The 13,092-nt window shown below is 37.2% G+C and overlaps 1 protein-coding gene across 1 annotated transcript in view; it reads left to right on the top strand.

The window, feature by feature from the left end:
* The window catches only part of OGA (O-GlcNAcase), a 30,843-nt gene that overhangs the window by 15,450 nt on the left and 2,301 nt on the right, over positions 1–13,092 (top strand). Inside the window, exons 8-15 of the mRNA XM_081267900.1 lie at positions 1,211–1,369; positions 1,830–2,443; positions 3,078–3,252; positions 6,554–6,639; positions 7,603–7,707; positions 8,980–9,065; positions 9,315–9,507; positions 12,167–12,326. Of these exons, the coding sequence (XP_081124026.1) occupies positions 1,211–1,369; positions 1,830–2,443; positions 3,078–3,252; positions 6,554–6,639; positions 7,603–7,707; positions 8,980–9,065; positions 9,315–9,507; positions 12,167–12,326 (1,578 nt within the window). The remainder of the gene's footprint in view (positions 1–1,210; positions 1,370–1,829; positions 2,444–3,077; positions 3,253–6,553; positions 6,640–7,602; positions 7,708–8,979; positions 9,066–9,314; positions 9,508–12,166; positions 12,327–13,092) is intronic.

The following is a 13,092-nucleotide window of genomic DNA, read 5'->3' as shown; positions in this document are numbered from 1 at the left end:
ATTTATTTATTTATTTATTTGTTAGTTCTTGGCGGACACAACATCTTTGTTGGTACGTGGTGCTGAGGATCGAACCCGGGCTGCACGCATGCCAGGCGAGCGCGCTACCGCTTGAGCCACATCCCCAGCCCCTAGGTTTGATCTTTAGCACAGAAAACAATTTCATGAATGTTTAAGCTGGGTTGAAGTACAAGCGTAGTTTGTTGGGCATTAATGGCTCATCATGGGCTGGAGGGGAAAGTGCTGGACATTGAAATTTTAAAGTTATCTGAATTTTGGCCCATTTGGGGTATTGAAGTATCATGATACTTGGTTGTATGTTATTGTGGTCTCTCCATTCTGTACTCCTATTTGCAGTTGTTTATTGAATCAGTATTTCCATTTATGTTCAGTCATTGTTGTTCCCCTCTTCCCAATAAAAAATAAAATTAGGATTAAGACCACAATTCCTTCTGTATTTAGGACATTTCTTTGCCTTAAGAGATGAAGCTAAAAGAATAGAGCATGCTAAGGAGCAGTAGACACTAGCTGAACTGGACTATGTGCAGGGAAATACAGAAAACTAAGAATAAGGGATGTTTGAATACCAACCCAAAGAGTTCATTTTTTCTACCTGGTTCTACTGTTTTTGAGCTCATTGCTTTATCTGTATTTATGTGAGGGCTTTGTTGATTTTTCTATTCTTCCTTCCTCCATGTATTTATTAATAATGAAGTTATAAGTTCCTGAAGACTAGGGAATGTTGTTTTTTTATGGAAATCGTGATGCCTTTAACCTTGCATACCAAATAATTGATACTTAATGGATATTTGTGATAAGTTTTTCTAATGATTCTAAAATAACTACTATTTCAATTGGGATTTTACATTTAACAGTACATTTAGATGACTATTTAGGTGAAATGGTCTTACTTGTGTTTGCATTTTTACATTTTACATTTAAGGTTTGTTGTTCTTTGCTTCTGTGGTTGTACTACAACAGCTAGTTGCTTTTTCCAATTTTATTTTTTATTAGAGCTTTATAGTTACACATAGTAGTTGGTTTCATATGGACAAAAATTATAAATGCATGGAATTTGATTTCAGCTCACAGTTCTCCCTTTTCCCTTCCCCTTTTGCTCCTCTCCCCTTAGTAGTTGCTTTTTCGCCTCCCCCTTGTCAAAAGGCTTTTGTAATAAATACTACTTTGTGTTGTTGTTGTTGTTTTTCAGCTGACAGTGAAGACAGTACTGTATCAATCCAGATAAAGTTAGAAAATGAAGGCAGTGATGAAGATATTGAAACTGATGTACTCTATAGTCCTCAGATGGCTCTAAAGCTAGCTTTAACAGAATGGTTGCAAGAGTTCGGTGTACCTCATCAGTATAGCAGTGAGTTTGGTCATTCTTTGTAAGGGGATTGGATCACTGGGTTGAATCAGGAGTGAAGAACACTGTTCTTTTCCTTACCTTAGGACCAGTAATAGTAAAATTAAATGAAATTTAGGGATCTAGAGAGTATGTGTTTTAAAATCTTATTTTTATTTTTTATTTATTTTTTTTTAAGAGAGAGGGGGGAGAGAGTGAGAGAGAGAGAGAATTTTTTAATATTAAAATCTTTTTAGTCTTGATGAAATGCTAATTTGAAATGTTTGCCTTTAAGTATAGATCTTAAAAAGAGAAGATAATAGTTGTTACATGTTTAAGGGTGTTTATTACCTGTTTCTTCCCCACTGTCCTTTCTTCCCTGCCTCCTTGGTAGTTTAGAGAAATTTCACTTTTCTTGGGGTTTTTCAAAGTGTTTGGAACTCAAATTGAGATTCCAGTTAATCTCTTTTTTCTTTTTTTGTAGGTAGGCAAGTTGCACACAGTGGAGCTAAAGCAAGTGTAGTTGATGGGGCTCCCTTAGTCGCAGCTCCCTCTTTAAATGCCACAACAGTAGTTACAACAGTTTATCAGGAGCCCATTATGAGTCAGGGAGCAGCTCTGGGTGGTGAACCTACACCTCTGACCAAGGAAGAAGAAAAGAAACAGCTAGATGAGGAACCCATGGACATGGTAGTAGAGAAACAAGAAGAAACAGATCACAAGAATGACAATCAAATACTAACTGAAATTGTTGAAGCTAAAATGGCGGAGGAATTGAAACCGATGGATACTGATAAAGAAAGCATAGCTGAATCAAAATCCCCAGAGATGTCTATGCAAGAAGATTGTATTAGTGATATTGCTCCTATGCAGACTGATGAACAGACAAACAAGGAGCAGTTTGTGCCAGGTCCAAATGAAAAGCCTTTGTACACTGCAGAACCAGTGACTCTAGAAGATTTGCAGTTACTTGCTGATCTGTTCTACCTACCTTATGAGCATGGACCTAAAGGAGCACAAATGTTACGGGAATTCCAGTGGCTTCGAGCAAATAGCAGTGTTGTTAGTGTCAATTGCAAAGGCAAAGACTCTGAAAAAGTAAGCATACATAATTTACCTTCTTTTCTAGCCAATCTGGTTCCTGTGCTGGTAACATGGGGGAGGTTCAGTTTCTTAAATGAGTATATTGGTAACTTTCAAAAAATAAATAAATAAAATATGTGGGGAGGTTTGTTGTTGTTTTTAAGCATCTGTTTTTGAGCTGGACGCTGTGGTATATGCCTGTAGTCCCAGCAGCTCAGGAGGCTGAGGAAGGAGGATCGAATGTTCAAAGCCAGCCTCAGCAACTTAGTGAACCCCTGTCTCTAAAATAAAAAATAAAAAGGACTGGGTATGTGACTTAGTGGTTTAAACACCCCTCTGTTAAATCCCTGGTACCAAAAAAAGAAAAGAAAAAAAAGTTTTTGACAGGGACTCTGCTGAATCTGAAATGTTGTTTCATAGTTTGACGTTTTAGTTAGGAATGAAAGAATGTCAGTGATGATTTTTTTAGGCATGTTTGTCAGTTTGGAGAGACCGACTATATAATTGTTTATCTAGAGTTTAAGCCAGGGATTCTTTAATGTTTAGAATAAATTCCAGGTACCTGACAACAAATAATTTAGTTTGTATCAGTCTTAGATTATTTTGTTAAGCTTACAATTTTTTAAGTATTTTTGTTCATCTTCTATAGATTGAAGAATGGAGGTCTCGAGCGGCCAAGTTTGAAGAGATGTGTGGACTAGTGATGGGAATGTTTACTCGGCTTTCCAATTGTGCCAACAGGACAATCCTTTATGACATGTACTCCTATGTTTGGGATATCAAGAGTATAATGTCTATGGTGAAGTCTTTTGTACAGTGGTTAGGTAGGTGCACCAGGAATAGTATCTTCTCCTAAAATATATTGTCCCTTAAAATATATACATATATATAAAAAATTATCCCACAGGGAGAAAAACATTTTAGGGAATTGGTGAATTTCCAAATCTTGTTTAATTCTTTATCTAGGTTTCTTTCAAAGGTAGGCATTTGTTGGAGAAATGTCTCGTTATATATCGAGCACACTAATTTTTCTCCCTTGGGCTAATTCAACATAAATATATTGAAAATATGTTAGAAAGTACTGACTTTAACTTGCTCTGACTGAATGCTTCCTGGATGGGACCCCATATACTACTACTGTCTGATTTGGAGATGAGACACTATGAAATGTGACTCTCTAAGCTTTCTGCTGCTTGCTGTGTCTTCTGTAACATTAATGCTCTGTCTAATAGAACAATTGCTGAAATGACCCGAGGGGCTTGGCAAGAGGAAGCCATCCTCCCAGCCCTGTGCGCATGCGAGCTTTAGTGGAAGGCTATTCTGGTGCTACTCAGTATTATTTCACATGACTTTTTCTTTATCCTTCTACCAAGTAATTGGTTTTAGCAGGGGATAGAAATTATAGTCCCCTAAAAACTCTCCGTCATTCACTAGACTTTCATATGTCTCCATTGAAAACAGTGATGTTTGTTCTGGAAATTCTCAAAACTTGGTAAAAAGCACCAGCATGGCCAAGTTTCTCCAGGGACCTCATTTCATTTCCAGGTTTCAGCCAGCTATAAGGAATATGTAATGAACTTACATATGGCACACAGCAGGCAGCAAAGCTGACTGACATGTCATAGTTTTCATAGTAGTCACAAATACTATGATGGGTATCATGGTCTTAGTTATGAAATAGATGGTCTGAAACACTGTGAGCTTAGATTAACAGGTAGTAGTGTGAGATGTCTCATTTTCTGCCCATAAACCTTTGGGCTGTTAAAAAGTAAAACAGTTTTCTTGTTATGTAATGGACTGTTAAAAATTAAGTCTTTCTCTTGGGGCTGGGATTATGGCTTAGTGGTGGAGTGCTTGCCTAACACATGTGAGGCACTGGGTTCAATCCTCAACCCCACATAAATAAAATAAAGTATTATGTCCATCTACAACTAAAAAAATACTTTTAAAAAATTGAGTTTCTAAAAGTTTATTTGGCAATATAGGACTTACTTTGGGTTGTTGAATATAAATTAGTGCAATAAGTAGGAAAAAAATTTTTAAATCTCTTGTTATAAGACTCTAGGATACCTATTGTAGGTAGGAGATGTATACCCTTAGGCTCAGGAAAATCCTCTGTATTAGTTGTTGAATGACAGCATTTGCCTTCTAGGCTTCTAGCCAGGGAGTTACAATTAATCCTTATAGGAATTTAAATCTAAAAATTTCCAAGGCACTTACGAATTTTGAACCTTAAGTATAGACTATTGAGCTTAAAGAATATATGATTTTAAATGTTTTTCATTTAATTCAAGAATTATTAAAAATTTAATTCTTGAGTATGTACAGTACCATTTATTTTTCTTCTCAGGCTTTATCTCTGTGTTATGCAATTATTAGGATAACTTTCCCAGTTTATAGAGAGTGGTGTACAGTCTCAAGGTCAGAGCCTCTTAAAAGTTTTCAGTAACCATCTTGGTATTAACATAGCTCTAAAAAAGCTCACAACAGGGAGAATATCTTTACGGTTCTATAGTAACTTCAGGGGATTAATGATTAGAACCCTTTGTTTTCTTGCTCTCCAGTCCAGCTGGCATTCAGTCCTTTAAAGAATGTGGCTATGCAGTACTTTTGATTACTAACGACTTCTATTATCTTCTTCCCCATTGTGTACAGATGGGAGAATCCTCAGCACAAGTGTCTACTACTATTGGATGGACAGCGGCAGATGTTCACAGCGCGTCATGATTAATTAGTTTAAATTGAAAGGTTCTATCTGTGAGGTAGTTCAGGTAGATTTAAGGGCATTAGGCATGAACTGAAGTCACGTTTGCGCAGCGACTGAGGCATTAACCATGTTTTCATTTACACAGCTCTTCGTACATGCAGCTTTTTTATTGTAATAGTTGGAAGTGCTAGTTATGTTGTAGTCTCAAAGTTGGGGGTAGGGGAAATTGGCTGAATTTAAAGTTTGAGAAGTATAGATTTTTTCCCTGCAGTGTAAATCACACTGAGTTACTGAATAGGGCAAGTTCTCTATAGTCTAAATTTTGGCCCTATTTCATATTTATTTTACAAATATTCTGTGTTTTTTTTTTTTTTTTAAATACCCCTACCCTTAAAACATGACAAACAGATATAATCTCTTAATGGGCTGAATTGTCAACTAAAAATTTGGTTTGCTTTGGGACTGTCTGACTAGCACACTGTATCTTGTACTGATGAGACTGTTAACTTGAACAGGAGGTAGAATGCTGTCTTCCAATGGAAAAGAACTATATTGCGCTGCTTATTTTGTCAGAAGACTAGGCAGATGATTTTGATTTGGCTTCCAAACTTTTGCCTTTATTATCTTTTAAATAAAGTTGATTAAGTGGTGGCCTTAAACAACTGATTTCTGGACCTCAAAGTCTGCCATTTCATTCATGTGTTCAGTGCATTATAAAGATGATAATGGCTGACCAGAGGAACCAGAAAGTGTCATATTTTTAAGAAAAGAATGTTTTTAACACTGGACAAATTAGGAGCTTTAATTGGCTCTCATTTTTCAATACCTGCCTGACTAGTATTATAACTAGCCGTGTCTAAATTTAGATGATCCTTGTCCAAAAAGTTTTTTTTTCTTCATCATGTTTTATTTTGTCAACTTAATAACAATTTCTTTTATTTATTCTGCTAACCTTAGTTTTCTGACAAGATTACCCCCCCCTTCCTTTTCCTGTACCCTTCCTCAAAATGTAAAATGTGACTTCAGACAGGTTTAATTCCTTCATGGGCTGTGATAATAAAATAATCTATCGTTCATTTCAGTTTACGGTTACTTTAATGTCAGATGGCTTGATTTATATAACTATCGAAATAGTTTCAAACTTGACCCAGACAAACTTGGGACTTAATTTTCCTTCTAGTAATTAAGCATCAAATAGAACTGGCAACACTTTTTTATTAACCAGAGGAAGGAACATCAATAAAGGTATTGAAATTCCATTAAAAATTGTTATAATTATTATCACAGCCTTGCCCTGAAACCCTGGAATATTATTGTTAGAGAGCTATTTCCACAGTGTTTGTTAGTTTGTTGGACATTTGAGACCCCAGGAAATCCCCTTTCTCGTAACGTTCTCCGCTTGGATCTGATCTCAACAGGGTGTCGTAGTCATTCTTCAGCACAGTTCTTAATTGGAGACCAAGAACCCTGGGCCTTTAGAGGTGGTCTAGCAGGAGAGTTCCAGGTATCAATATGAATTCACAACTGAATTGACATTTTCTTTGTTTTATGAGAAACCTTATGTTGCGCATCAGATGGCTGGAAGGATTGGTCTGCCGAAGGCTTTCTAGTCCCAAATTCAATTTAGTTACATAGCTGGATTTTAAATCAAATTTTCCTCCTCTTTCACAGTAATTTCTGAAGGAGATGCTGCCAATCCCCCCCGCGCCTGCGAAGCGCAGCGGCTCTAGGTATACACTTCACATTGTTTCTTTGCAGGTCGCACAGCATTTTAATCTGCGCCCGCAATGCACAATGCGCGCATGCTTGTCTGCCAGTGAAAACTCCATGAGCAAAAAAAGATAATTATGCATGTGTAAAAAGTGAAAGGGCTTTTGGATAATTTTCCAGTTAGTTTATAAATATAATGTGTTTGAAAGAATAGTCTGTTAGTGAAAATTTGAACAAAATAGGAACATTTTTTTGCTGTTGGAATTTGTTCATGGACTTTTCAGGTGCTCTACTTTTCTCCCCCCAACAGGTGCTCTGCTGCGCACAGCAAACTGAAGCGCATTGCTTTGGGGATAAAGCGTCTCCTGGACAGATAACCCTCTTCAGACCAAACCTCTCCTCCTGACATTCTGTTCTGCCATCTTTTAATAGGAAGATGGTCTATTTAAGATTGGTTTAAAAAAAAACATAGTTGTAATTAGAATAGTTTTTTGTTGTTGTTTTTTATTGTAAATTTAAATTCCCATTACTATGCCACTAAAAGCTGTATAAGTCAGTTTGGGTAATTTCTGTGCAGAAGCACTCCCCTACCCCAGCAAAGAGGTGTTTATATTAGTAAAGCATAGTACACCCCTCTTCTTTAGGTCTGCCTGCAGTAGCCAGTTAATGTTAAGTTGGTAATCTGCAGTGCACACTCATTTAAATAAATGGATATCTTCCCAACGCTAATCCATCTCCTTTTTTTTTCCTTCCACAGCGTTTGCTGCCAATTGATGGGGCAAATGATCTATTTTTCCAACCACCCCCACTGACTCCTACCTCCAAAGTTTATACTATCAGACCATATTTTCCTAAAGATGAGGTAATTGTCTGCCTATCAACTTGGTGAATGGTGGTTATATGCTCACAACTTTCCTAGTTAAGAAAAAAAAAATCTCTTCTGTCTTAAAATAAGTACTTTGTATTTTGTGGTGCTAGGGATCAAACCCAGAGCTTTGTTCAGGCACTATACCACTGAGCCATACCCCTAACCCTTAAAGTACAAATTTTACATGGGGAAGTTAAATAAAATAATGAACACCTGAGGAGGAAAGCTAAGAGAAATTTGAGGCAAAACCTAAGGAGTTAAGTTAAGGACTCCTGTCATCTTGTGCTCAGTCCTTTAATTCCTCCTGTAAAAAAGTCAAATGAAATGTATTAAAAGTTGGAATGACAAAACAGGTAACATCAGAATTACTAAACGGTTAATATCTGGTTTTTTTTTTGTTTTTTTGTTTTTTTTTTTAGGGGGGTAGGTAGTGGGGATTGAACCCAGGGGCCACTTAGCTATGTCCCCACCCCTTTTTTCTTTTTTTGAGACAAGAGCTTGCTAAGTTGGCCAGGGTCTCACCAAGCTGAAATTGGCCTCAAACTTGTGATTCTCTTGCCTCAGTCTCCTGAGTTGCTGTTACTGTAGGCATGTGCCAGCACCGCAGCTATGTCTAAATGACTGTTAATCCTTGACTGAATATTAAGTAATTTTCTATTGTAATTTTCTATTGTACCTGTAGGTGGTTGACAACCATCTGTGGGGAAAAGCAAGCCTGCTTAAAGATAGCAATATTAAAACAGTAACATTTCATTGCTTAAAAATAAGAACTGTTCTTATGTTTTAGAAAGTTGAGAGACACAAACTCAAAATATGCTGGGGTTTTTTTTGTTTTTGTTTTAATATTGGGGATTACATCCAGGAGTACTTTACTTAACCTCCCGAGCTACATCCCTAGTTATTTTTTTTTTTTTTTTTCTTTTGAGACAGAGTCTTGTTCAGTTGCTAAGACTGGCCTGGAACTTGGGGTCCTCCTGCTTCATTCCTCCAAGTTGCTTGGATTTTGCTGGCTTTTAAATCTACAGTTTACTACCCAAAACCATCTCCTGCAAAACAGTTTTCATAGTTTACTAAAACCATGCTGTTTTTTACTGGTCTTAGAGGTCTGAACCAAAGAATAAATCTTTATTTAATGAAGCACAGGTGATATTTCTGACAGGACAGACATTTTGTCACTCCCTCCCCAGACTGACATATAAATCATATTGTTGATAGATTCTATTGCCATTTTTCTTGATGTGTTGCTTAACTAGATTATATTTTCAGGCTTCCGTGTACAAGATTTGCAGAGAAATGTATGATGATGGAGTGGGTTTGCCTTTTCAAAGTCAACCTGACCTTATTGGAGACAAGTATGTGGTGACTATTTGGATTTGGGAGTAGACATTTTATGATCAGGTTTATCTGGTTGAGGGGAGGTAATGACTGGAAAAAAAATTTTTTTTTAATTTAGTTTTAGTAAAATCTGAAAATCAGTATGTATGAGTTTCTATTTGCTTTTATACCAAATGTAGTTTCTGGAAATAAGATCATTCAAGTATATTCTGAATTTTGTATTAGTCACGTAACAAGCTCACTCTGTCCTCTTTCCTTCTGAGCAGATTAGTAGGAGGACTGCTTTCCCTCAGCCTGGATTACTGTTTTGTCCTAGAAGATGAAGATGGTATATGTGGTTATGCCTTGGGCACTGTAGATGTGACCCCCTTCATTAAAAAATGTAAAATTTCCTGGATTCCATTCATGCAGGAGAAGTACACAAAGCCAAATGGTGACAAAGAACTCTCAGAGGCTGAGGTAATGTATTGGTTTAGAATTATACTATGGTGATAGTTGTTTTGTTTACTTTGCAATAGTAGGGATTGTACCCGGTGTGTCATGTGTGTGCTACTGAGCATTCTTTCCCTATTCCACACCCCTTGTGTTTGTGTATGTTTCCTGGGAATTGAACTCAGGGCCTCATGCATGCTAGATGAGCGCTCTACCACTGAGCCACATTCCCAGCCCCACATTCCCTCCCCCCCCCCTTTTTTTTTTTTTGGCAACAAGATCTTGCTAAGTTTCCTAGGCTGATCTTGAACTTGGGATCCTCCTGCCTAGCCTCCTGAGTCACTGGGATTATGGGTATGCACCATTGTGCCTGGCTTGTTTTATTTTTTCCATAAAATATAAAAGTAAGCCTGGTGTGGTGGCTTCTAAAGCTCAGTGGTACAGTACTCCTGGGGGTTCAAGCTCCAGAACTGTGCCTGAGTGAATGAAGGGATGAGTTATAAAATCTCAGTACTCTTCAAGTTAATTTCTTACAGAAATATTAGTACTTTTTAAAAAATTTAAACAAGAAGTTTAAACAAGATGCTAGCTTTGGAAAAACTAAGAATTTTTTTTTTTTTTTTTTTTTTTTTTTAGTATAATCTATCTACTTAGATTGCTCTATATGTAAAAATTGCCCTTGGCTTAAAAATGATATATGAGGGGTTGGGCTCAGCGGTAGGGTGCTCACGTAGCACGTGTGAGGCCCTGGGTTCCATCCTCAGCACCACATTAAAAACTATATATAAGTAAAGGGATTGTGTCCAACTACAACTAAAAAATAAATATTTTTAAAAATTATAAAAAAAAAGATTTTTATGTTTTTGTTGTTTGAGCAAAACAACTTACTGGAATTTAAAGATGAGCTAAATGTGAGCCTGCCAGTAATGGAGAAAGGGTTTATTTTTTTATAAAACCAATATTTTTTCCCATCCGATCTCCATTTGAGGTCAATCAAAATATACCATTGGCAATTTACTTGAGCACACCATTGCAGTTTACACAGGCATACTATTGGCAGTGTGCTTGTGTACATATTATCAATTACCTTATGTAAAATAGGGAATGGGGCCAGATGCAGTGGTGCATGCCTGTAATCCCAGGAACTCAGAAAGATAAGGCAGAGTGATCTCATTTTGTGGGGGTGGGGGAAAGATAGGTGGAAGAAATAAAAGAATAGATTTACTATAGAATGTGAGTGGAGTACAGTTTTCTGAGAGTGTATTACATACGGATGGCCCCAACTGATAATAGTCTGATGTTTTTGTTGTTGTTGTTTTAACTTTATGGTACAAAAGCAATATACACTCAGTAGAAATAATACTTCAGTTTTGAACTTTGATCTTTTCCTAGCTACCAATAAACAGTTTGATATGCTATCATGAAGCTAGGCGGTAGCTGCAAGCCACAGGTTTTAGTCACCTGATGAAGGATGGAAAACAACTGATACTTCAAAATGTATGGTCATTCATTAGTATCCACAGAGAATTGGTTCCAGGACTACTCCAACCATACCATACCCATAGGATACCAAAATCTGTTGATGCTTAAGCTCACTATATCAAATGGTGTTTTTGCATGTAATCCACATATATCCCTCCCATATGCTGCCTAGTTAATGTGTGTGTGGCTTCCTCCCACCCTTGGTTTAAGTGAGTAGGGGGTATGGAAAATATAGCACACCAATGAGTGAAGTGCTAAAATAACCCAAAATACAAAATAGAAAAATGAATTTACAGGTAAGTACATTACTAGGATCAGAAAAAACACCCAGTTTCCTCCCATACACTTCTAAATTGTCTCTACTTACTAATACCTAATGCAATGTAAATGCTATATTGTTTAGGGAATAATAACAAGCGAAAAGATCTGTACAGAAACCCCCACCCACTCCAAATTTTACATTTTGAGACCAGGTTTTACTGTGTTTCCCTGCCTCCACCTTACAAGTAGCTGGGTGTGTGTGCCACCACACCAGGCACCCTAATTGGGGTGTGTGTGTGTGTGTGTGTGTGTGTGTGTGTGTGTATGTATAGCTGGGATAGAACCCCAGGGACTTGTGCATGAGAGGCAAGCACTCTGCCAACTTAGCAAAAACTCCTTTGTGAGTTGCAATACTTTGAATTTATAGCTCCCATCATAAGGTGAAGAATATATATATATATATATATATATATATATAATTTTTTTTTTTTAACTAGGGATTGAACCAGGGGGCTTTATCTGAGCTATATCCTTTTTATTTTGAGAGTAAGGTCTCACTAAGTTGCTGAGGCTGGTCTCAAACTTTTAATACTCCTGTCTCAGCCTCCTGAGTCACTGGGATTACAGGTGTGTACCATTTTATTCACCACTTTTTCCACTAATTTCCTTTTTGTATTGCAGTTGGTGGTGCTAGGGATTGAACTCAGGGCTTTTGTTTGATGATAGGCAAGTGCTGTACCACTGAGCTATTCCCCCCAACTCCCTAGAAAGCTTTGAACATGAAAATGCTTCAGCTGGAATCGAAAGCTAACAAATTCTGTGTGTGATAATTTTGTAATGTCTGTAAGAGTTACTAAATATTGTCATTTTCCTGTTGGTGAGTTCTAGGATATAGATACATAATGTTTTGAAATTGGAAGTGAAAAGATTCTAATTTTTGCAGAAAATAATGTTGAGTTTCCATGAAGAACAGGAAGTGTTGCCAGAAACTTTCCTCGCCAACTTCCCTTCTCTGATCAAGATGGATATTCACAAAAAAGTAACTGACCCAAGTGTAGCCAAGAGTATGATGGCTTGCCTCCTGTCTTCACTGAAAGCTAATGGTGAGTACATATTTGTGGAGTTGGCATTGTTTGGGCAAGGGAATTTTAGAAAGGGAAAGAAGTGAATTGTTAATCTGTACTCTCTTACTGTTTCGTGTGTGTGTGTGTGTGTGTGTGAGAGAGAGAGAGAGAGAGAGAGAGAGAGAGAGAGAGAGAGAGAGAGAGAGATGGGGTCTTTCTCACTATGTTGACCTGCAATTCTTGGGCTGAAGCAGTCTTCCTGCCTCAGCCTACAGAGTACCTGAGACTATAGCCACTTGCTATTATTTTTAACTCATGACTTATTTTCTGAATTATTAGTGTGTAAGAATTCCATGTATATTACTCATTGAAAAATACTACTCTTCTTTTATTACTATGAACACTTATTTTGATCCCCAATTAAAGGAGGAGTGAATCATAAGTAATGGTTCAAAATTAATCTAAAGGAGAAAGTTCCTTTAGGAATTCAATTTTGGTAGTACTAGGGATCAAACCCCTTGTGCATGATAGGCATGTATTCCACCACAGAAATACACTCAACCCTTTCTTTAAAATTTTGCTATAGGGTCTTATGGTATTGTCTAGTTTTGGTCTTATATTTAGAATCCTTCAGCCTCCCTAGTGGGATTTCAGGTGTGCATCACCATGTTTGACTCAGTCTTGAGGTTTCTTATACCTTGTTCCCTAAAAGATTTTGGGACAAGTTTCACTCACTGTTGAATATTATTATTAAGAATTTTAGGGCATGGGGCTGTGGCTTAGTGGTAGAGTACTTGCCTAGCAT

The sequence above is a fragment of the Spermophilus citellus genome (genome assembly GCF_964194105.1).
Source record: "Spermophilus citellus genome assembly, chromosome: 15".
NCBI classification, from domain to species: Eukaryota; Metazoa; Chordata; class Mammalia; order Rodentia; family Sciuridae; genus Spermophilus; species Spermophilus citellus.
Note: the sequence above shows the minus strand (reverse complement) of the source record. Positions and strands in the feature narration are given on the sequence as shown.